The sequence below is a fragment of the Terrapene carolina genome, unplaced genomic scaffold (assembly GCF_002925995.2).
Source record: "Terrapene carolina triunguis isolate 2854851 unplaced genomic scaffold, T_m_triunguis-2.0 Scaffold85, whole genome shotgun sequence".
In the NCBI taxonomy this organism is placed as follows: domain Eukaryota; kingdom Metazoa; phylum Chordata; order Testudines; family Emydidae; genus Terrapene; species Terrapene triunguis.
In genome coordinates, this window is record NW_020664436.1 from 9,807,340 (window position 1) to 9,832,836 (window position 25,497).

Sequence of the window (25,497 nt, forward strand, 5' to 3'; positions counted from 1 at the left end):
CCCCCAGCTGAGGTATTATAAAATGCAAAAGAAGCGGAGTTTATAATGGAACTGTTGTCACAGTATGTACATTGCAACTAGTGTTATACCAAAAAGGGACTTTTTTTTTTCTTCTTAAAGCAACAGTGTGAAATCATATCCTTCCATCTGGATGGTGACGTACAAAGTCTTATTAGGAGTAGGAGGAACTTCTTACATTTTTGAAGGAAATCTGTTTGGCTATTGGAAACATTTATAGGCAGGTGAAAAATAAAATAATTGGGGAAATTTTTCTTTTGAAGACCCTTTTAATGAATTTTTGCAGATAATCAACTCTTAACATTGGTCCAGTTGTGTTTTGTGCCAGACATCACTGGAAGAAAGATAAAACACTGGGAATGTTATTTAACTAGGCCACAACTTTATTAGTCAAATGCATCTGGGAAATTATCTGGCAATAACTCAACCAGTGCACGGGTCATCAGTGCCACCTAGAAGAGAGCTGTCCTCAGTGCCCTCCCCTCTCTTCACTCAAAACTTTTATCCTGGTCTCAACATTAATGCTGGGACTCCAATAGCTTCCTCTTGTACAAAGTTTAAAGGGGGGAGGGGGAAAGGGGCTTGATCCTTCACTGTACCAGATGTTAGGAGGCCCAGCTCCATTTCCCACCTTTAGGGGATATGTTTCCTGTAATTCTGGTCCCAACTCCTCTGTTTTAGGCATCTGTCAGGCAGGGAACAATTTGTATAGTGGGGGTGCCATTGAACCAAACTAAGCCCTGTATATGAATGGAAACCATTTCAAACCTAGGGGTGCAGCAGCACCGCAGAAACCCTAGTTCCAGCATTTATGCTGTCAGGTTGCGACAACATGAACTCTATAACCTAACCTGCCCACATAGTCCCTGGACTGCTGAGGGGAAGGTGAAAATACCTCTCTGTCCAGGTCAATCTGGCAGTGTGGGAAAAACTCCTCAGCCCCTAAAAGGTGACTAGTATGATGCCCACAGCTGCCCCCCAAACCCAGCCCGAGCCTAATATTCAGGGGGAAGGGGATCTGTTGCTCCCAGAAGTAGAATGGTACACTGGGTGGAGGTAAGGGTTTATAAACCCTCCCCTTGGGTGCACAGGAAGCAATGACTGGATTGAAAGGTACAGTAGAAGCCCAAGTCAGTTAGGATGCCTCCTCCCCCTTCTCAAGCCCACAAGGAAGCTGAGCTCCCATGTGGAGTGGGAGGGGAAAGGACCTTCTTTCCCTTGCTGGCCCAGGCTAACCCTCCTCACCTTTGAGGCTATTGGGGTGAGCAGTCTGTTTTATTGTCCCACTCTTCTCTATACATTTGCGTTCCAATACTTGCATCCATACATCCTTGTCTTGGAATTGCATGTCCTGATCAATGAAAACCTAGCCCTGTTCAAAGCTTTTAATGTTTGGAGCTGCATGCATCCTACTGCCTGCATGGAACTACAATCTAAGCAGTGTATAAAGAGGCATGAAGAGGTCTCAGTGACTACTCAGTTTCTGTTTGATCTGCCTGCCCAGGAGACAACAGAAGCACTAGCCTCAAACTATATTTCATACATTATTTATCACTTAAATAACAATAAATACTTGATATGAGAAAGTTCACCTTTTTTTCACTTATGGTTGCTGCTGTTTGATGGCATACCTGGATAAGAGGGTGAGTTTAAAGAGATGTTTATATTATGTCACAGAAGTCAATTTCTAGACCACAAATTGATCTGTTTGGGGAATCATTACTCCTTGAGTTGTTACAGGATTTACGCTGCCTTTCCGCCTCTAGCACAGGCTGAGGAAATGACGATTTAACCTTTTGCCCTGAAATACCTCTTTGTGTTCACTGCTTCCAGAGCAGCTGTCAGAACCAAATTTTGTCACTGTCTTTAATTCACCCACCACATCTGTACCAAGGGTGACTGAGACTGCTCACACCAAGCTGTTAGCTGCTTTGAACGTTCTGGGATTTGCCTGGCATTGCATGTAGGAGTGTAGTTAGAGAATTCTAACTGCTGGTGAGTAATGTAGTTTTAAGTTGCTGCATATGTAGTTTGGTTAGTTCAGTATGTTCAGTATAAGTATGTGCAAATATGTATTTAGAAGGTATTAATATCTTGTGGTTATTTGTAGCTTCAGCCAAACAGTGCATCTGGAAGTGGAGCTTTGGAGCATGACCCGTCTTCCATTTATTTGCGCATCCCAGCTGGTGAAGCTGTGCCTGGCCCCCTTCCCCTGGGAGTATCAGTCATTGATGCCTCTGTGGCGCTCTTTGGTGTGGTTTTTCCTCATGTTTCTTACAAACACAGGTCAGTCTAAGTTAATGTGCAATTCAATATATGGTTGTCTTTCCTTTTTTAATTTAATGGGATTATAGTTCTCTCAAAAAGTCAATCTACTTCTGGTGTTCCGTTCTCTCAGTGGGTTCCATATCACATGTACTCACGTTAGAAGTAAAAGATCTTTTTCCTAGTTTACAGCCCTGAAAATTCAACTTAATGTGTGGTGAGGTCATTTTTATAATTGATTTAAGGTGTATTAGCATGCAGAACACTTTGCAGTAATTCAGCTTTGCAGTGGCATGGATAACTATGACAAAGTCTATCTGCATCTGAATGAAAAGACTCTGTAGCCTACGTGCCAAACCACTGCTACCCAAATAGGGATCCTGCTGGCTCTATTCCCTTCTATTCCTGGCATCTCTAGGGGAAAGGTGAGGCACAAAGCCAGTTCATATTCTCCTCCCCTCCTCTAATTTCTCAGCAGCATGTGGGTGGAAGGAGAGAACGTGAATTACACTTTGCACTCTCCTTATTCCCGGCATTGTGTCTAAGGTGGAGGATTTTGCGGCAAGTGAATTTTTCTTCTCTCCTGTCCCCACGGTTCCGGTCATACTGCAAAGTCTGTCTGCGGTCACTGTTTCTTCTAAGCAATCATTTCTTCTGAAATGACAATCTCTTGCTTGTGGCTGAGTTCAAGACAGAGCCAGCAGAGAGCCAATCACAGGTCTTTACCCCCTCTGCCTGGCAGCATGTTCTCAGGCCACCAGGTGAGACAGGGAAAGATTTTCATAGGGCCCAATACATTCTGCAGCCAAATAGCAGAATTCACAGGACCTTGTTTAAACCCTTCTACTACTTTTTTTTTTCTCTTTTGCATTGGTCTTTTTCCCTTTAGGCAAAATTTAGTGTCTTTTCAGTATGTTTTTTGGAAGAGTGTCTCTCTTAGTGATGATGTTAATTGTTCTTTTGTAGGCTACAAATGTTGGATCACTTTGCTGAATGTGTCAAACAGGCTAAAGGTGTCCGCCAACAAGCTGTGCAGCTTAATATCTTCACTGCTGTTCTCAGCGCATTGAAGGTAAAACTGCTTAAAAATTTGTAACTGACAGATACTAAAATTCTCAGATTTATAGACTTTTATATATAATGTTAAACACAAAAACTACATTAAAAGATCATTACTAAGGTTGCAAAATCAAGCACTCAAAAGTTAGGAAAAGCCAGAATTAAGGTTGCCTGTGCATTCTTAATTGGGCTCCTTTGTGCATGTGTGTTATGATACTGTCTTTAACTACATGATCACATATTATTTCCCCACCTATAATTTGGGGGGAAGGGTGCTTTTCCTAAAGTGACTTGATTCTTTTTCTGAGTGGTAATAGTATATTCCTTGACCTTCACATATTTGAGGACCAAACGGGCTGCTGCAGTCATCCAGCATTTTCACTCCCATCCAGTGTGTTAAGATGTGATTTTGCTGCTACCTTGATTAGAAAAAGAAAAATAGTTTCAAAATTTTCTTCATATAGCTAAAATGTCCTTTAATTTAGTGACTGTTGCAGTGCAACACACTGACATACCACCTAAAATTTTCAGCTTTCCAGTCTGATGGAGTTTGATCCTGTGGTGAGGGGAGCCTCCCCTGCCTGGGTGTCCTAGGTAAAGCTAACTCTAATTCAGTAACACTGGTATATCTTTTTTTTATTTTTATTTTTTTTTGACATCATAATGACAATGCAGGTTAATGGGTTGACTCCCCTCTCTTGTGAATTAGGTAGGATGCCAGCAAATGAGACTTCCATTTGAACTCTTACCATTCAGCTAGCTCCAGCCCTTTTGTGTCTCTTGCCCAGTTTGTATCCTGCCTTTACGGACGTCAGTAGCAACTGTAGCAGCCAGGTTGTTTTGGTGGGCCCTCTTTGGTTTTTCTTCAGCAGCCTCTTCCTTTTAGGCCAGAGGTGGGCAAACTTTGGCCCGTGGGCCACATCCGGCACGCGGGACCATCCTGCCTTCGGGACCATCCTGCCCGGCCCTTGAGCTCCCGGCCGGAGAGGCTAGCCCCCAGCCCCTCTGCTGCTGTCCCTCCTCCCTCGCAACCACGCTCCCGCTCGGGCAGCACTCTGGGCGGCGGGGCTGCGTGCTCCTGCAGGGCAGCGTGGCAGGCTCCGGCCAGGCGGCGCGGCTGCCAGACATGTTGCTCTGAGCGGCATGGTAAGGGGGAGGGGAGCGAGGGGGTTGGCTAAGGGGCAGGGAGTCCTGGGAGACAGTCAGGGAGCAGAGGGCGGTTGGATGGGGCAGAGGTTCAGGGGGTGAGGTCGGGACGGGGAATGGGGTGGGTTGGATAAGCGTGGGAGTCCCGGGGGGCCTGTCAGGGGTGTGGGGGTGTGGATAGGGGTCGGGGCAGTCATGGAGCGGGAGGGTTGGATGGGGGTGGGGTCCCAGGGGGGTTGGATAAGGGGCGGGGTGTCCCAGGAGGGGGCAGTCAGGGGACAAGGAGCAGGGGGGGGTTGGATGGGTCTGGAGGTTCTGAGGGGGGCAGTCAGGGGCGGGAAGTGGGAAGGATTGGATAGGGGGCGGGGGCCAGACTGTTTGGGGAGGCACAGCCTTCTCTACCTGGCCCTCCATACAGTTTTGCAACCCCGATATGGCCCTCGGGCCAAAAAGTCTGCCCACCCCTGTTTTAGGCTATGTTCACACTTCAAGCTGGGGTGTGATTCTCATCGAGTTAGCGCAAGTGTATGCACATGAGCAGGAGAATCATGCCCCTAGCTCAAAATGTAGACATAGCCTTAGATTAATACTTTTAATTGTAACTCATTAATTTTTGCTTTTCTGTTGAGAAGATCATTTCCCTCCTTCACATGGAATATTAGGATGAGAAGAGTCATGAATACACTTAATGCAGTGGTCATGTTACATCCAGTTTCTTATGACCACTCTGCAAGCCCTGACGTTCTGCCCCAGGCTCTCACAGAGCACTTGTTTTCACAGTTCTTCAAAGTAGTTGACTGCAGCAGTGGGAGTACAGGGTACTCCAAAGAGGGATTCCTTGGGGGCAGGTTTCACAGGTGCAGAGACTGGAAGATAAACAGTCTTCAAAGTAAGGATTTTTCTACTTCTTACAGACAGTCCACTCCTAGTAAACGTGAAACTTTTTCCCTGCGGGTAACAGATTGCTTTGCTGACTTTAGCCCTCTCCTGCTGAGATTTCCTCCCCCTACCACACACACTTTAAATTGTGGTGTACTGATTTTGATGCGACAGCCTATCAGGTCAGTTCATTCTCTTCAGCATCCAGTAACCTATTTGCCAGAGGAATGGGAAATCATACCATTGTTGTTCCTCTGACCGTGTACGCCCTCTGTCTCCTGGTACTGAATAGATTTTGCTCGGAACTCCATGAAGATGAAAGCCAGTGTCATCAGGTCATTAACAGTGACCCCAGAAGTTCATTGATTGGAAATGTGGTCTTTTTCAGTTAAAACAAAATTGATTATTAGTCCCCTTTAATACTATTGGAGACTAACTGGACCCACCAATTCTAAGTCAGTTTAGACCAGAAGAAAATTCTCCCAGGAGACTTAATTTTCTTTTTTTTTCTCATTTCAAGGGATATTGCTCTAGCAGTTTTTCCAGGCAGTGTTCAGATTCTTCTATTTGCAAGACTATAGTTATGAATCAGTGGCTAACTGTTGAATCACTTGTTTGGTAGACTGAGACAAGCTAACATGATCTCCAACCAGCACTAGCATCTGGGCAAAGTCTCCATTAAAGTGTTACTCTCTTCTGTCTGACTACCTGACTGTTGCAGGGAAAATTTCTGATTTCCTCCAGTCTGGTCACAAATGCATGATTTTGTGACACAGGGCTTACTTCTGGAGTTCTTTTCCCTTTCTCTTCTTCCCTTAGTCATTATATCTACAAGTCCCTAAAACCTAGACCACCAGATACTCTTTCAGAAAGCAGCATGCCATATGATATATATTAGAGACAACAGTGCAGATGTCTGGACTATCCTTCACTATCATGAAGAGCTGATTTATCATATGCTGAAGTTATGTTGGTTTTTACAATGATTCAGCTTACAGTTCTGAAGTTCTCCACGTGATGTGCTGGTGAGGGGCTCAGGGGAGTGAGAGTGATAGAAGGAGGTGGAGTTAAGTGTGTGAAAACTGCAGTGTCTCATTGGCTGTTGCTTTGCTTGTCTGGTCTATGAGAGGAGCCAACCCATCAAGTTGTATTGTTGGAACTGGCTCATGGAAAACAATTAGCAAAGAACCATGCAATGCGATTGCTGTTGGTTTTGGAGGAAACTAGTTGCTTTGCTTTTTGGGGCAGAAGCAGAATATTGTTTTGGTGGTAGTTGGGTGTTCGTGTAGTCTTCATTTTGTTTCTTTATTTGTATTAACAGGTAACATTATTTTAATCTTATTTAAAAGAAAAAAGAAAAAACCCTTGGAAAATAGGGAGAGAAGTAGAAATTAAACACCTTTCTCAAGGTGTGAGTTGTAAGATATGTCCAGCTGTGTATAAGACATCACTTCAAAAATTACGTAGCCTGTCTTATTAGTGAATTCTCTTCTTGTAAAAATATCAGTTTAAACTGTTTTAAACTTGATTTCAGCAACCAATGTCAAAACATACTTTTATTTCTTTTGGTCAAATATTTTTTCCCATTTGTTCATATAGGGTTTAGCTGAGAATAAAAGCACATTAGGACCAGAAGAAGTCCGCAAATCTGCTCTGACGTTGGTTATGGGTGCCCTTGACAATCCTAATCCCATTTTGAGATGTGCAGCAGGAGAGGCACTTGGCAGAATGGCTCAGGTAGTTGGAGAAGCAACTTTCATTGCCAGAATGGCTCAATTCAGCTTTGACAAGTAAGTTGTTGTCACTTTGCCTCAAGAAAGGAAATAAAAATAGAATTCAAACATGTTCAGAAAATGTCTCTGCTAAATATGATAATGATAGTTTTAAGTATATTTCCTTCATGCCTGACCACTTTGGGTTGGGAGGCCTAATCAGGTTTATAGATCCTGAGTTGTTTCATATGCTGTTACCAAGAGTGAACATTAACTGATTGAAATGTTTGGACTCCGGAACAGTATTGTTGAATAGTTCTTGATGATCTATTTAAGGATGAAGAAACTGCTTCAGATAAAATAAACATGGCTGACTCTAAGTATGTGTAAAGTGTGGGGTTACCCAGAACAATGCATATTGGTAGCCTTATGTCATCAACACCTTTTCTTAGCACCTAGGAGTTGGCTTCTCTGTTGGCCCACAGTGACTTGCTTCCTTACTCCATTGGACTCCCCATCACCAATTAGGCCTTTAAAGATCTGTCTGTACTAAAGATTCAGGAAGATAAGTGTGTCCAGTTTTTCCTCAGATGAGTACGTGAACTATATTTTAGTGTATTTCCTTTAAAACGGAAATTGGTCTTTTGATGATCCAGTTACGTTAAATTCAGCTTCCCTTTTATGAATGGCTTTAACTTGTCCATCTCTAAAAAGATAAAAAGTCTTTTGTTGTTGTTTGCAGAAATGCAAAAGAGATTGCAACTTCTAAGTATAAAAACTTTCTTTCTTATAAAGGAGGAATCAGCTTAACTCAAATAGGCCAAAAACCATCTGGGGACATTCTTTTTGTGAAATAATTTGTTTCTTCAGTGATGTCATTTCAAGGCAAGACTCTGTTTCTATCATAAATAAGGCAAAAGTTACCTAGAGTTATACCCCTGGATCTTGGCAAACTAAGCAGTATCAGAAACTGTAAGGGAGAGTTCAGATTCTTCCTGCTTTCACCTAGATTCACACATGCTCTCATTCTATGTTTATAGGTAAGATTTTTTTCTAAAGGAGTAAAATTTATTATCCTCAGCTATTCTCAAGAGATCTTCTAGATAGTTTAAGTATCTCAAGGATACTTATTTTCATATGTTAAGCATTTTTCAAGATTTTCAGTATTCAGAATTTGAACTTTGTTTTTATAATACAATTGCTTATAAGACTTTGTTTCTTCCCTTGAGAACCCATGATTTTCCAAGCACTATGGTTTTGTCCATAATTTCTCCTCCAAGATCCATTTTATCAAATGGATTTTTCAATTTGTCCATATTGTTAAGTAATTCTTGTATTATCTATTGGAGGCCTTTTATTATTTATTATTATATGTTTGTCTATTGCCTAGAGTGCTACGGTCTTACACACAGAAAGAAGAGAAATTACCCTTCACTTCCTTCTTTACAGGTATCCATTCTCCGTGACTACTGGAGAACAATTGTAGCTAACAGCCTAATTATTTACAGTTGTCATAGCTGCAGTAGATGGGGAGGTGGGGGGCTCAAATCTTGCCAAGCATCCATCAGAAAAGTTATCATGTCACTACTTATGTAATCTGGTGATTCAAAGTCTTGCTACTTTCCCCCTTATTTCTTTTGAATAAAAGATTATTTAAATAAACCCTCATAATAAAACTCATAGCAGTGATAAGCAGTGGGATCTAAAAAGATTTAACAAGTGAGCTGTCACTATTTCAGAGGGTTCAGCTGCACTCCCGTCAGTCCTCCACCATGTCTCTTCATATTTTCATTCAAGCGAAGAGTAGACAGTTTAAGAGAATCATGTGTCCTGTCAGTCACAAAAATATTCCTTATCTAAAATGTCAGAAATAAATACTTCCCAGAAGAGAAGAAAGGAATTATAGTAAAATCAGAATAACTTTACAAGCAACTGAATATGAGGAGTTAATAATGAGAAAGTTTTAAATAGTTTCCTGTCTTTTTCATTGATATCTTCCCAGAAAGTCTCTACTTTTTTTTTTTTTTTTTTTTGATTTAACAAAACTAACAGACGAGAGCTGAGGTTTGTTATTTTTCTGACACTTGAACAATCCTTGCCTCAACTACAAATCTAGCAAATACTTTGATTTATGCTTTAATCTTGATAGGTTAAAATCTGCTCGAGATGTTGTGTCAAGAACTGGTCATTCGTTGGCTCTTGGCTGTCTCCATCGTTATGTGGGTGGAATAGGTTCTGGACAGCATCTGAAAACCAGTGTCAGTATTCTGTTGGCGTTGGCACAAGATGGGACCTCACCTGAAGTCCAGGTATAAAACAAAAAGGCATTTTAAAACCATCCAGTAGGGTTTAAGATTAATATATTACTGTCAACAGCAAAGAAAATGCTGCACAAAAGAAAAAATAGTCAGGCCATGTCCCAAGGAGTATAAGTCTAAATGGGGGAGAGAGATCTTTTTGTCCCAAATACAGTTTCTTTAGGGACTTTATGGTGCAGTGTGCTGAACAACAAACTAACCTGACTTTGAACGGTTACTTTAGGCAAGTGCCTAATTATGCTGAGTCATCTCAAGATGTAAATAAGTTATTCCATTCTATAGAACAATGAATTAAAATCAATTATAAGACAGTTGGGAAAACAAATGTATTGTAAGTTAAAGTAGAATCTTAAAGGAAAGTAGGTGCTTTCATGATATCCCTTGGCAATGAATTCTACAAAGCCAGTTAAATAAAATAGTAAAAGACCCTCTGGAGAAAGATATAAATAAAAACTTTGAAGAAACGAAAATTACTTGCCTATAAATATTATTCTCAAAAGATTATAGTGTAACTACACCACATATCAGGAGATTTTTTTCATTCTTTTTCCCCATTACTCCAAAGTAAATTATTAGTTGAAGTGGTTACTGACTATTATGCCTCATCAGCAGGAAGGTGTGTCTCACCCACAGAAAGAGGCAGTTTAATGGCTCAGAACTTTAAGCTTGGACCCCCATCCTCTGCTACCTCAGTCACATGGAACCGCAGACCACCAGTGTCTTGTTTTAATTATTAACTTTAGAGAACATGGAGTAGAGGTAATCCTCTTTCTGAGGAGACAGGATTGAGAGAAGTTTTTCTAAACATAACTTGCCACTTGGAAAAATAAGATTTGCTTTGTTTAATGATTAATATATATGTATGTATAAAACCAACCCTCATAAATTTCCATAGTTAAGCTCTCAAAAGTTAGATATTGACAAAGTTCAGGTTGCATGTGAAATGTTATTTCTGCTGTTCTGTGAATGCATCGTGTTAGTCTTTAAACAAAGGCTTGCATATTATTTCACAAATAAAATGTAATCAATTTTTTACTACCGTATAAAAATATAAGAAATCAAAGGGGGAGATTTTCAAAGATACAAATGGCAATTAGGTGCCTAATCCCCATTAACTTTAAATGGGAATTAGGCATGTAACACTGCCGTTTGAACCTTTAAAATCCTCCCTCTAAATCAGTAAAAAGATATTGCAGTGTTACAATAAATAGAATGAAACAGTAAAAAGAATGAAAAATTTTTTATAAGATGCAACATTAGTATCTAACATTGTAGAATAAGTAGTGTTATGTATTTGAGAGAGATTATGTGATCATGTAACTAGACTGTAGGAGCAGAATAAAGGCAGTGTGACCAGCTAACTTAAATGTTTAACTGTGCAATTGTAACCTCCTCTTACGGTAGTCCTTTTTCTTTTTATGGAACTTCCCACATTTTTGTCGAGTGGGGGGAAAAATCATAATCTAAAATTATTTTGGTAAATGCCACTGGAACACTCTGTCCTGCACACTTTGCAGCCTACAAGAGAGGGAATCCTTTTCCTGTGAACATTAGCAGTCCTGAAACTTGTTCCCTACAACCTTTGTAGAAAATGAGACAAGGGCACCCTGCTTCATCCATAGTGTATCTTACAGGGTGTTCAGTGAATGAGGCCAGGGCTCTGCCCTTCACTACCTTTCTCCAATGCAGCTAAGTTAACTACATGTGAGCAGCATGGCCTTCCTTAGCTGCACTTTTAAGAGTTTAGAAAGAAAACTCAGTGCAAAATGTACTGTATATGCAAGCTGAGAATTTCAACTGTCCATAACCTCAAATGAAAACCTGTTTCCATTGGCTCAGGCACTTCTTCCCGAGGACTACTTCTGTGTCTAATTTCAACTTTCTGCCCCAGTTTTGGCTTTAGAACTATGCAAAAATGTGTCAAACTTTTTTATATAGTGGAAAAAGTACATGCATCCTTTTCTTCTCATTCTCAAACAGCTTAGCCATTTTTATTCAAACAAACAAAAATTCACCTGCAGGCAAAGACCAAACCTGGGAAATTTCAGCCCAGAAGTGAATGTTCCAGATTATGGGGTGACGAAGACATTCTTAAAAACAGAGGGTTAAAATAGAAATGTTTAGACAAGGGTGATCAGAGCCATAGCCACTATAAAAAAATCCTCAAAACTCTAAACTAAACAAACTTGTATGACTCAAAACCAAAAATCTCTTTGATTTATTATAGACCTGGTCTCTCCATTCACTTGCCTTGATAGTGGACTCTAGTGGGCCAATGTACCGGGGATATGTGGAGCCTACTCTGTCTCTTGTTCTTACCCTGCTCTTGACGGTTCCACCATCGCATACAGAAGTACATCAGTGTTTGGGTCGATGTCTTGGGGCTATAATAACTACGGTTGGTCCTGAGCTGCAAGGTAAGTTCTAATCTGCAATTTAATTAAGATGAAGTTACGGTTATAAATAGATAGGATAGATGTTGTTTTTTCTTAATGTCAGCTGGCTGTTAAAGTATTGCATGGTGGCAGATAGTGAGGCATTTGTGATTGGTGTGTAGGGTCTGTAGAACTGCATCTGCACTGTGTGTATTGATGGTGACACAGTTCAAGGCAACTGCACTTGTATTTCCTCCTCCATGATCCTTCAAGGGCACCCACTCTAGGCTCCTAGCTCCTCAACTGTCAACTCTCCTGGGTAAAGACCTTCATCTCTCTCCCTCGTGACAGGGGATTTTCAAGGCTACACAATTCCTTGCCCACTCTGTGATATCTCCAGCAAGCCAGACTGCCTAAACAGTCCAGCATCTGCACTTTGCTTTCTCTTTGAAGGCTGTGAACAATTGTAATCAGCAGCAGTTACAAGTTACCACACAGCTCTTAAGAATAAATGTGCTTGCTTATAAAGGTGAAAGCATTACAGAAAAAAACATATAAAAGCTATAAAAAAAACCCTTATATGCATGCTAAAAAGCTTACCAAAGGTCACCCCAACTTCAGCCTTAGGCTCTGGTAGGTGTCAGCCCTTCCAGCTCTTCACAAGGATTTCCCCCATCCCCAGGCTCACCTTGGTCAGAGAAGGTCCTGTCTCTTAGCTAGATCAGATAGAAGGCCCTGAGATAGTTTAAACTTAGGCTATTTTTCCAAAACTCCTTTCTTTGTCTGGTCACTGAGGAATCCAGTTTGAACTAGTATATGTGAGCCTCTCCAGGTGGTGCTACTTCTCTGGAGGTGTTAGACCTGAGTGAATTTGCCTAATCACTCCCCACTGAACTGTGGTCACCCTCCCTGTGGAATTGCATACAATTCCTGGCTCACAATGATACATAAGCTTAATATAGTAAGAACTCCCAAAGATATTGCAGGAAATTGCCATATATGTAACAGGTGGCTATATGAACTGGTGCCAAAATTATCTAACTCCAGTCTCAGTATTCTCAGATCTTTATACCTTGACCATATTTACAGTGTGGTATCTGAGGGTACGTGGTCCAAACTGGAAAGAAAGATGATGTATGGTGGTTTTTCTTTAAGGTGCAAAGGGGATTTTGGAGGATATACATGGTATGGGGTCTGATAAGGTGCCATAGATGAGGCTGGTAGTGAAACCTCAATTATAAATTCCCTGCCTTTCGCATATGTTTATTAACTACAGTCTTGTACTTGTATCTTAACTTTTTTGCCTAGGAATTTCCTTATTGATTTTTAGGAGATATTTTAAAAGTATTGATATATACAAATGTAGATTGTTCAGAATTTTTTCTTATAAAGACAACATTTTGCTGTAATTATAGTTGTGCTGTAAAGATGATGAATGGTACTTGTTGAAATGCAAGACAACATAGTCTTTAAATCAAATATTCTGTGTAGTCTGTAACCTGTTGAATCCAAGTGATGCAACTGAGGGAGCTAAGAAACTCCACCAGTACATTAATATATTAAACTGCTCCAAAACTAGCAAAAAATATAAAGTCTTCCAAAATGTGACAAGTATTCAGAGTTTAAAACTAAATCCATAGCAAATAACTCTAAAATTTTATATCTGATATTATAAGAAATGGGTCTATGCATGCAATCTTATCCAAGATTACTAAATGAAATAGATTTCCAAAACCTGAAACTTAATTCATTTTAACAAGTGCCATATCTGAGAAATATTGACTAACTGAACAATGCCCGCAACATTTTTCTGGCTAATGATCACTTGTGTAAAATTTGAGGTTTAAAGGACTTTTGGGGCTAGCTGATTGCTTTGGAACTTTAAGGGGGTAAGTGTCAAAATCGGGCTAAAATGGAAAGCGAGTTCTAACCCTGTATACAGAGTCCTCTTGAAGTAATACAGTTGTTAACTTCAAGTACTGTATAGGTATTTAAGAGTGATGCTGTATGTAATTTACAAAGACTTCACATCTCTGAAGTTTTGTGATTAAAAGGTTAAAATCTATAACAGTTATACAAAAAAGTTGCTTTGTTAAGGATTCTTTATTCTGTTAGGTAATGGAGCTACTATTTCAACAATCCGCTCTTCATGCTTGGTGGGATGTGCGATCACACAAGATCACTCGGACTCTCTTGTTCAGGCAGCTGCCATATCCTGCCTTCAACAGCTTCACATGTTTGCACCCCGCCATGTCAACCTATCCAGTCTGGTTCCCAGCCTTTGTGTGAGTGTAAAATATGTCTGTCCTGTCCTACATCCCTAATGCTGGAAAGTTCAGCATTAAGGCCTGCAGAAAGGAAAGAGAAATGGCTAGCAGCCCATGGGGGAATATACATACGTTGTTGAGGGGCAAAGTTTTCAAAAGCACTCAGTGGCTCCCAAGTCAGAAGTCCCATTGAAAATCAATGAAGGGACTTTGGCACCTAAGTCATTTAGGCACTTTTGAAAAATTTATCCAAGATTAAAAAGACTAGGGACCTGTTTCTAATTTACACTAAAGCCACTTTACATTGCTCTGGGTGTGTAGAGGGGCCTTAATGTGGGCTTAGATTATAGTTACACTCACTTTAAATCCCTTTACTCTGCCAGAGTGGTGTAAAGTGGCCTTAGTTTAAATGAGAATCAGGCCCTAGGGCTGTTTATCTTGGAAAGGAGAGGAATACACAATAACAAGTCTTAGGCATATAAAATAACGAATGAAAAAGAGGAGACCTTTGGGGGACCCTATCTCCTATGACTACTTAGAAAGGAAGTGTATGTGGGGAAAGTGGCATAGCTCCTTCTATCAGAGTCCTAGGCAGAATCTGTCTTGCTGTTGTCCCCAAGTTCCTCCATTGCTGCTCAGGTGAGTATTGTCACTTGTCTCAATAAACACGGCACTAACTTTCCTGCCTCAAGCCAGGAAGTGATGCAAGGGCTGTAAAATCCAAAATTTGATCTAAACAAAACTATTGGATGAAAATTTAAAAAATAAATTGGAGTTAAGTATACTTCTGCTCAGACGTTCAGAGAGACCCTCCCTTTAAGCCATCCCTGGCCACCTGTGTCCCAGACTCTTCACAGATCTTATTGAAGGACTGATCATGACCAAAGGACTCCCAGGCCTATTTATACTGAACCTGGGACTTTCCCTGTTTGTGTAATCTGCTGTCCAATTTTTCCTTAGAGTTTCCCCCCATGTAGCACATGTCCCCTTGACTTGCGTAACTGGTGCACTCTTATTCCGCATGACCCATACTCTGTCAGAGTGCAGAGAATTCCAAGGGAAAGGTATTGCTCAGCACCGATGTAGGTGGGCCCTTCTGTTAAGTGTAAATAACAGGCTGATATGTACCACATCCTGTGACAAATAATTCTCTCTGTCAATTCCTTTATGACTAGAACTCCCAGTGGGAATATTATAGACAATGAAGTTAACCCAAGGTGTAATTGTTGCTGATTGAAATCTTTTTCCATGCCATTCTGCTGTCCTTTCCCTGCTCCATCATAAACCCTCAACTATTTAATTTTCCTTCCCTCCCTTTTGCTTTCAAAATCTTGTTCCCTCCATGATAAGCCTACCTGCAAATGGCTTTGCACATGCTCCCACAGCTGTTTGGACAAGTAAAATGTGGACTTGGTGGCTGAATAGAGGACTGGCTGAAAATCCTACCCCATTAAATGAAGGAGAAAACAGTGACAAGCTTTTATCTTCTGTTTGGAACCAACACCATGTATCAAATTTAAACCAATCTTTTCCATAATGCTTTTCAGATTCCTTCCTGCCTCTGTACTTCATCATCTTTTCTTTTTTTTTAACTAAAAGCAGGGAATAATCTTTCCAATAATGTAAATCCTAAATTTCTCTGTTGTAGTTCTATTGCAACAACTTCAGGATGATACTTAGAGGATCTCTTAAAGTCTGTTTTTCAAGATTGAAACCTTCAGACATTCATGAATTAAATAAAGGCCTAGTGTTAAATATTTTGTACACCCAATGACCTTTCATTTGGGAAAGCAATTTCCACCCTTGTAGCAAGCTAATAGAGGGAAGGCAAATGTGTATTCAACTTATTAAAAAATATGTCCCCGGGGTAACTCGGGATTAGAGTTTCTAAAAGAGCACTCTTTTTCTCCTCCCTTGAAGAACATACAGTTCCCTGTACAGCTACTTCCTCTCAAGAAAAGTTGGGCGCTTGCAGAATTCTTTTGGAAGAAAAATATTTACTTGTACTCGAGGCGATTCAAAGCATATTACAAGCAAATGTTACTTAGCACAGAAATCTGGAAGCTCTCATGTTGAGAAGTACTTACTGACATATGTGGTATAAACTGTGGTTTAGATTTGAACATAAAAGGTTTTAATGACAGTTGTCATGAGTGATTCAATGACTGCTGGTGGCCATTTTATTGAAAATTGTAATTTCTGTCACTGGTAGAATACAGGATCCTAGTATTCACAGTTTGTAACCAATGTTAAAGCATGATGTAAACTGGACTAGAGCAGTGGTTCTCAACCTTTTGGGGCTCAGCACCCATTTGTAAATGCTTATGGTCTGTCATGACCCAGTAAATAGTCTGGTGGTGGAGGCCCTTAGGTGGTTTTGGCTTGGTCCTGCCCAGCACTAACTCCACAGTGGTGGCTCCTGCAGCTCCTGTGCTGTGGGGCTGGCTGGGCTTGCCTCTTTGCTCTGGGCATTGCAACCTCCAGGGTTGTAGCGCCGCTCAGCTTTGTTCCCGCACCCCTGACTGGACCAAATTTGTGTGAGTGGAGTTGTCACCTGGCTCACGGGTTGCAGTGCCACTCACTCAAATTTGGCCTACCCGGACTCCTGTCATCATGACAACTGGGCCAAACCTGAGTGGCGCGGGGACCCCAGAGGTTGCAGTGCCTGAAGCGGGGAAGTGAGCCCAGCGGGACAGAGCCACAGGAGCTGCCACGTCACCCTTTGAAACATTCTGACAACCTAGTTTTGGGTCCTAACCCACGGGTTGAGAAACACTGGTCTAGAGTCAAATTTTATTCCCTGTGCTTCCAGTCACAATGTTATCCTTCTTTAGCCAGATGGCTACACCAGCTATGGAAATATCGACTTTATTTTCAAGTGTATATGTTGTGAGAAGTGCTTCTTTGTGCACTTTTAGCCAGATTTTCAAAGGGCTCAGCACCCAACAGCTTATATTTGGCCATCCTAAGTAAGTGACCAGATTTTCCAAAGAGCTCCCTGTGGCAGGCCTGCCTTGCTCCTGCCTCTGCTCAGGTCCACAAACAGCTCAGAGACCTTTTTGCTGGTAAAACACCCAGTGCAGTTTATTTACAATTTTAGTTTTCTCCACCCTTATACACTATTTACCCTCACCCCTACAGTCCTAGGGAGCCCTCAGCTCTGTCCTGAGGCAAGCAGGGGGGAGAGCAATCTCTCCCTCTCTTTTTCTTTTTCCTCCGTTTCTATGCCTTTTGTATCATCTTCCTAATAGTCTAAATAACCTCTTAGTTCTCCTCAGCCCATCACTTAGGCACAACTCTTCTTAATAAGGTCTGCTCTAGATAGGGTGACCAGATGTCCCGATTTTATAGGGACAGTCCGTGTTTTGGGGTTTTTTTCTTATATAGGCTCCTATTACCCCCCATCTCCGTCCCGATTTTTCACGTTTGCTGTCTGGTCACCCTAGCTCTAGAGTAATTAATTAGAATTGCAAGGACCAGAGGGCTGGCTCTGCTGTTGTTGCCCAGCACTCTGTCACAGTCCCCTCCCATTTCAGCACCCAAATGAAGTGCCCAGACTTCCAGATAAACATCGGAGAACAATTGCAGCTGCCTGGTGCTGAGCATTTGTGAAAGTGTGGTCTCTTTGTCTGAGAGCTGAAATGGGAGAGAAGCTAAGAGAGTTTCCAGAGTTCCTGATTGGCTTCACTTTTACAGTCTGTGAGGCTTAATTTGTGTTTCACATTTTAAAATCTTGAATAATAAACTTTATTAATAAGATTTCTCAATTTTGCTTTTTAAATTTCCCACTTGTGCTTCCATTTGGGAGATGGGGCAACATGCTGGGATGCTAATACACCCCACCTGGAACACTCAAACTTCCTCTAATTAAACTCTTTAGAATCTTGAATGCTGCAGGGGGGAATAGCTACTTTATGGAAACATAGAAGAATAGAACAGAATTTCTCTCATTATATTAAGCTCAGAAAAAAATTCAACAAGCTGGTTCTCCAGGAGAAAGATGATCAAGATCTATGTGCAAATGCAGTGAGCAGGTACAGGTAGTTCTCTTACGTGTTTCTGATAGGCAGAGGTTCATTTCCAAAGGACGTGATCGTGTTTGGGTTTAGTTAGCTGCATGCCCTTCAGTAAGTTAAGGGACTTATCCATTTTAATTCATGTTTTCAGCCAAATGGCTTCTTGCATTCTGACTTTCTGTGCAAGTGCAACGCTACTTTGTAACTGTTTACGTGATCTACACTTGATTTAGCTGAGCAAGGGGCGGTTATTAATCACTAGCAGTTTTGATTCAGTTAAATAAAGACAGCAATTTACCAGTTTACAATGGCTCTGATTGCAGGTTCACTTGTGCAGTTCTCATTTATTGCTCCGTCGGGCTGCAGTGGCATGTTTGCGGCAGCTTGCGCAGAGGGAAGCAGCAGAAGTGTGTGAATATGCCATGAGCTTAGCAAAAAATGCTGGCGACAAAGAGAATAGTGGCGTCAGTAAGTGTTACCTGCATGTGTCCTTTTCTAATAGTGTGTGTGTGAGTTTTTTAAGACAAAAACAAACAAAACCCATCCATCTTTGGAGTTTCTTGCCATTTCCATACTTCCAGCTAAAAGTAAAGACAGTAGCCCTGGCCTCTTAAATATTGAGAACAAATTAGAAATGGAATTTCCCCCCCAAAATATGTTGTTCTAAATTGTTCCTCTCTCTTACCAATTGTTTTTGCTGGTTTTGAAAACGGGCATGTCACGGAGGGGATGGGGTGGGGTATGGGTGGCTGCCTCATAGTGCTTCTTACGGGGCCAAGAATGGCATTTCAGGTGCTCCCTGCCTTAGTCCACAAATTACTGCCAACTGCTTAGAGCCAAGTGGCCTGTGCTATAAACTTAGGGTCAGTCTAAAACTGCTGAATAAAAATAACCTCAGAATTTGTCCGTCTGCGCCTTTAAACAAACAAACATAACTTTAAAGGCAAGATCTTAATTGTAGTGCTTGAGGACAAGGCCCTGACCTGGCCCTCGGGTTCTGGGATAGCACTTCTCTGGCCCTATCTCATCCTGCCACTACCCCGGAGAAGCACAGGCAAGCCTTTTTAACTGACGTGCTGGCACCTGATTGGTCAGTGTCTCCTCCTGGCTCTTTTAGGCCTCTGGAGGATGAAGTCTTGTTGGCAGCCTGGTCTGTGTGGGTTTTCTGTAAGTAGGGGCTGTTAGGGCACCAATTCCTGTAGCAGGGAGCAGAAAAGACCTGATAGACCCCGTCACAGGGCATAATGATCCTGTATACTGTGAGTAGGATATTCAGTTTTGACTTGTTCTGTTAGCAACATCCGTAGTAGCCAGTCGAATTTCCCAGTTGCCCCAATTTTTACATATATAATTTTATCCTGATGCTGCTGCTGCTGCTCAAATGAGTTATGATTCCTACTCACCTGTTTGAATGGCCAGGAAAAAGTACAATATCCAGAAGCCGTCCATAGTAAGTATATAATTGTCTGCTGGTAGTTATATACTTAATGTTTTTCAAATTTGTAAAAATTTAATCTGGTGCTGATGTTGCCTTCTTTCAACGGATTATCACACAAAGGATTTTTCCACTCTGTCACAGAATGATGTGCATTCTAGTATTGTGGGGCACATTTAAGACTTAACTCAGAAGAGATTCTCCAGGATCCAATGCGGCTAGATGCTGAGCATTTCCTGGAAGGTGTTGAACGCTCTTCTCAACTCCTATTTACTTTAATGGTAATTGACAGTGTTTATCATTTCATGGGAGATGCTCAGTATCTCATAGAATCTAACTTCTAAAAAGTTTAATATATTAAACTATGTTAGAGTTTATTGACAACAAATTGTTGTAATGCCTTTGTGTTTGTGATCTGTGCAACTAAGAGTGAATGCAGAATGTCCTTTTCTAGTACTGCTATTGCCCTAATTTCAAGGCACAAATATGATTCAGTTTCTTATTGGAAAAGTCTCTCATTTTACAGATATTAACCCTTTTGCACCAGGAGCTGGTTCTCGGCGGGATATTCATTGCCGGCATCAAGGAGTTAATATAACAGAGACTGGCCTCGAGGGGGTTCTTTTTGGAATGTTAGATCGGGAGACTGATCGAAAGCTGTGTTCTGATATTCATGATACCTTGGGACATATGCTTTCATCCCTGGCAGTGGAAAAACTTTCACACTGGCTAATGCTATGTAAGGATGTCCTAGCAGCCTCCAGTGGTAAGTGTTTGACAACATTCATATAATAAGACATCATATCTTTAGAATTAATTTATTTTTGATAACATTCATTTAGAGCTCCTTGTGTTGTGTGGGATAGGTATCCATGCTTAGTTTTATCACCTATATCTTGGATTGTAATATTTTAGCTTGTTCAGAAAGAGAAAATGGGAAATATCATGGTCAGTTTTGAATAATCTATGCACACACACACACACACTTTAAAGTAAATTTGGTACTGTATACATAGGTAGTTCTTAAAGGGTGAGTATTACAATAGGTAACCCACTTTCTTGGACTCTGCTTTTAGCAGTTGACTGGCAACAATTCCTGTATCTTATAATGCTTAACTATTAAAATCCTTCTCCTAAAGAGTGTAATGGCTACTTTGGCCATATAACCTCAGTTTCTTCCTTTGCTGCTGATAGCTCCAGCTTTGCTCTTTCTGCCCCACACTACATTCACCTACATCACTTCACAATTTGTGATAGGAAACATGTTTTTTTTTAAATTTCATTTGTGTGCCTTTAGTGATTGGTAATCTTCTTTATTTTATTTACATTTAAGAATGATGTTTTACTTTGTGAGACTGAATGAGCTTGGCACCTCATGGGGTCCTAGTCTGATTTTTGATTTTATAATACTGGGTTGGATTCTCAGCTGGGATACATGGGCTTAGCTGATTTACATCAGCTGAAGGATCTGTTTCACTGTATAAAATTTTTATTCTTTTTCTTCCTTAGTGTTCAGGTTATCAGAGAAGCAATCTAGAGGCTTTAAGAGATGTTCCAAGTGCAGTCATAAAGTGCCATTTGCAGACAGATATGACTGTTGCCTGAGATGTATTGGGACAAACCAGATGAGATCAGGCTGGCTATAAAATCAGTGCCTAGATATTGTTACAGAAAATTTCAATACTCAGGACTCTTGGTGTTCATAGGAATCCAGTCTTCACATGTAGTGGTTCAATTAAAATATAACTACTTGACAGTTATTTCCTGTTTGGAGTCTGGGGGAAGTTATCTCAAATACCACTGTCTAATATTTGTTGCCAAATTCTGATTTCTTAATGGCAACTACTGGAGATGTCCTGAAAATGAAGGTGGTCCTTCATGTACTTCTGGTTTATACAGAAGGAAGAGTATTACTTGCATCTAAAACTTCCCATTATGAGCAGTGGCGTAGCCAGGGTCTAAGTGTAGGGGGAGCAAACAGAAAAAAGGCGCTCCCCCTTGGCTCCTCCCATTTCCCCCCCAGATTAACCCCGGCGCCCGGCTCAGGACTCCTGAGGGCTTCCCGGGGGTGTGGATACCCCCGTCCCCCCGCAGTCCCGGGAGAGTCTCTCCTGCCCAGCCCGCTCTGCAGGTGTCCCCCGCCAGGCTGCGCCGCCCGGCCCCACCCGCGGGGTTCCGTCCCCCCCGCCCGGGGCTCCAGGCTCCTGCGCTGTGCCAGGGCCCCCCGTCCAGACAGCGCGGCCTGCGCCCCTGCCCTGCGGACCTGGACCCGGGGAGCCCCTCACCCGGAGGGGACCCCCCAGTGCAAGGCACCGGACCCTCGCCGCTAACATTCTGTCCTGCACCGCCGCCTGTCCCCGGCCGATCCTGGCGCCGCGGGTGGATCCCGGCTCCGGCTCCGGGCGGGGAGTGCTTGGCCGCCGAACCCTGAGCCGCCGCAGGAGGTGGCTGTGCCTGCGGCAATGTTGGGGCCGCTTGGGGCGCGATGGCCGAGGAGCCGGCCCCCTCTCTCCTCCGGCCGCGCCTGCCGCCCCCCCCCCCCCATGGCTCCTCAGGCAGTGCTGCCCCCGGCGCCGGCCTGGCAGGCACCGCTTTTGGGAAAAGGGGTGACGGGAAGCGGCTGCTTCCCCTGCACCCCGCTATCTACGCTACTGATTATGAGGTGTTGTGAGTTATTAATGTGGTGTTTACTACATTGATTAAACCTCCTTTTGAGCTACTCATTCACTCAAAATTCCTTCCTGGAAGATTTTATTCCTGACTTCACCTTGCAGAGCAGGTGTAAATCAGTCTCTCTACTCCGCTCCCATACACTATTTTATATAAGTACAATGTGGAGCTATGGATTCAAATGAGAGCCCTTCCAAAGGTGTTATCAGATTTCTACTTACAAATTAGTTATCCTTCTAACATTTTCCTCACACCCACGTCCCTATTGTAGTGGCACTTTATTTAATGGGCTTGATGTTAAAAGGTCCTCTTTCATTTTATCTGGAATAGATTCTAAAATCCGTAAAATATGCATTCAGCTTTTTCTTTTGACACTTGTACAGTAGGCCAAATAGTTTCCAGAGAACCATGTTTAAATGCATTTCTCACTGCTGCTCTTCAGTAAGCCAGTAACTTCAAATTTATTTTGAGATCTCTTTGGTTCGAGATGTATTGGCATGTGCAAAGCCAATTTTCAGGTCAGCCACATGTATTTTCTGGCATGTTTTTGCAAAGGTTGCACAACCTTTCTCACCCTAAAATGCCCCAATTCTTCTGCAGCCTAAGTGTATTATTTTTTAGGAATGGGGTGGCTCAGTTGAGATAGTTTATCCCTCTGATAAATTTCTTCTTGTTGCTGTGGTAGCTTTGGTGTACTCCCTTATCGTTTTGATGCTCTGAGAACTGGACATTGAGGTTTTGCATATCAGTTTCTAGCTAATAGCCTTTTTGTTGAAATCCCTGACGCTTTGTTCATTTCCTGAACTGGGAATCTATTACAGTAGTCAAATTTGGAGAAAAGAAAATTATTTTCAGTACCTGTAATGCTTGTTCTCAAAACATGTTTGTGTGTATTGCTATAATAAATTGCCCACTTGCCTTTCTCACAATATTGGCCTTTCATTTTGTTTTCATTTAATATGCATTTTATCTTTTACTTGAAAAGAGAATGAGAGTTCAAGCATGCGTAACATCCGTATCCTCTGCATTGACAGTTTAACAGTTAAAATTTCTAAGCTACAGGACCCGGAAGTGGGGATTTCTTGTAATAGATACCTTCAGAGAGCTAGAGTTATAGGAATGTCATTTTCTTATCTGTCAAAAAGATGAAGGATACTCTTAGTATGCTGAAGGGAAAAAACATCTTTACTTACTAATATTCCTTTACTGTGCCCTTCTCCATTTTTAAATGCCATAATTTCTATAGAAAAGTTAGTCTCCATTTTAATTTTGAATGGATTGTTAGAGTTGACAACTTCACATTGTAAATTGTTTTTGAAAAATTACTACTAACAGTGGAATTGCTAACTTTTATAACTTTGTGTCTCTGTTGTAGACATGAGCACTGCAGCTCCTTTGGGAGGAGGAAAGGATGAAGAATCGGAGAAGAAAGATGAGATGGATGATGACACAATGTTTACCACTCTGGGTGAAGAGGATAAATCGAAGCCTTCTGTGGCTCCTCGCTGGGCCACTCGTGTATTTGCTGCCGATTGCCTGTGTCGAATTATCATGCTGTGTGAGAATGCGAATAAGGCTCACTTTGATCTGGCCATGGCCCGTTCAGCCAAACTCAGAAACCCTAAAAGTAATTAAAGGATTTGCATGTGTTTTTGTTTAACTTAACTGTAAAGAGAGATATTAAGGGTATTAGATACCCACAAAGAGAAAACTTGGTTAAAGAACAGGTAAGCTTGAGTAAGGGGAGCATGCAAACTATTAAAGGTATCCATGCAAACTATTAAAAGCAAAGAAATGTCCAGTTAAGGTATCCTCCTTTAACATGTCTTCTTCACCACATATCACATTGACCAGTTTCCCAGACAGACCCCACACCTCAATAAATAAGTCTCCTTACACTCTAACACAGTGATTTTCAACCACGGGCACACGAACCCAGAAATCTTCCAGGGAGTACATCAACTCATCTAGATATTTGCCTAGTTTTACAACAGGCTACATAAAATACACTAGCAAACTCAGTACAAACTAAAATTGCATACAGACAATGACTTGTTTATACTGCTCTATATACTATGCTCTGAAATGTAAGTACAATATTTATATTCCAATTGATTTATTTTATAATTATATGGTAAAAATGAGAAAGTAAGCAATTTTTCAGAAATAGTGTGCTGTTTCCTCACATTATATTCTTCACAGATATTCTCGCATAACCAGTTACAAACTCTTTTAAAATCTAGAGACTTGAAAATAACATCTGTAGGGTTTACTTCTTTTCTGTTGATTTTTATTACTCCTTTTCAATATCACATTTTAATAAATTAAGGAAATTCATTTTTTAAAAATAATTACTTACAATATCTGGCATTAAAAGCTAAGATTAGAATGTTAAGAAAAACAAATGAAGAAAAGTCCCCACAGAAATGTTACTGATTTCTGGATTATTTTCCTCTACCCCTTGCTGTCGTCACACATTTTTCTTTTACCCAGGGTCTGGAGCCAGCTGTTTGGGTGCAAATGGGGTTATGCCCCCACTTCTTTGGGACAAATAAATATTATTACCACCTGCAATACTCAGTGGCTGGCTACAGTACCTGAGTTTTAGAATTGATCAGATGTTCCTTTATCAGCAGGGGTCACTGTAGGCATAGGATTGTAACAGCAATTGCATTCAAGGTTTTCTGTGGACATGAGGAACAAGTTATTAAATCTGTTTTTGCAAAATGTTCTCAAAGCAGACATGAAGTATTTTAGCATTCAGAGCAATTTTTTCTCATGACCTTTCCGTTTACTTTGATTCAAATTCATAACACTTAGTTTTTCACAACAGGCATTTCAGAAATCTGAAGTGATCATTTATATTAATAATCAAAAGAAAAGTATATTCAATGAAATAATTTTTTTCAAAATACGCAACTAATTTTTTTTCAAGATTGGGCGAAATTTACATATTATAACAAACTCTCCCTGTTAGAAATTTGTGACTAGTTAAAAGTGTCTGTATATGGACATCAGTTGGATATCTTTAACTTAGTTAATGGCTTTATTATTTTTATTTTCAGATGATCTTTTAGTGCTCCATCTCTCCGACCTCATCCGTATGGCATTCATGGCTGCAACTGATCACAGCAACCAGCTGCGGATGGCTGGTCTCCAGGCACTTGAAGATATTATCAAGAAATTTGCATCAGTTCCTGAGCCAGAGTTTCCCGGTCATGTGATACTGGAGCAGTATCAGGCTAATGTGAGTCCTTCTTTATATGTTTAGGAAATTGTATATTTTTCTGTCAATATGCCAGTGTCAGTTTTGAGAACAGTTTGTAGTTTTAAATGA

General features: G+C 41.2%; 1 protein-coding gene across 1 annotated transcript in view; it reads left to right on the forward strand.

The window, feature by feature from the left end:
• Window positions 1-25,497, forward strand: part of HEATR5B (HEAT repeat containing 5B) — an 84,807-nt gene that overhangs the window by 31,571 nt on the left and 27,739 nt on the right. Inside the window, exons 16-25 of the mRNA XM_026649512.2 lie at window positions 2,129-2,304; window positions 3,250-3,355; window positions 6,967-7,157; window positions 9,229-9,388; window positions 11,625-11,814; window positions 13,888-14,057; window positions 18,379-18,523; window positions 20,017-20,256; window positions 23,536-23,787; window positions 25,226-25,407. Of these exons, the coding sequence (XP_026505297.1) occupies window positions 2,129-2,304; window positions 3,250-3,355; window positions 6,967-7,157; window positions 9,229-9,388; window positions 11,625-11,814; window positions 13,888-14,057; window positions 18,379-18,523; window positions 20,017-20,256; window positions 23,536-23,787; window positions 25,226-25,407 (1,812 nt within the window). The remainder of the gene's footprint in view (window positions 1-2,128; window positions 2,305-3,249; window positions 3,356-6,966; window positions 7,158-9,228; window positions 9,389-11,624; window positions 11,815-13,887; window positions 14,058-18,378; window positions 18,524-20,016; window positions 20,257-23,535; window positions 23,788-25,225; window positions 25,408-25,497) is intronic.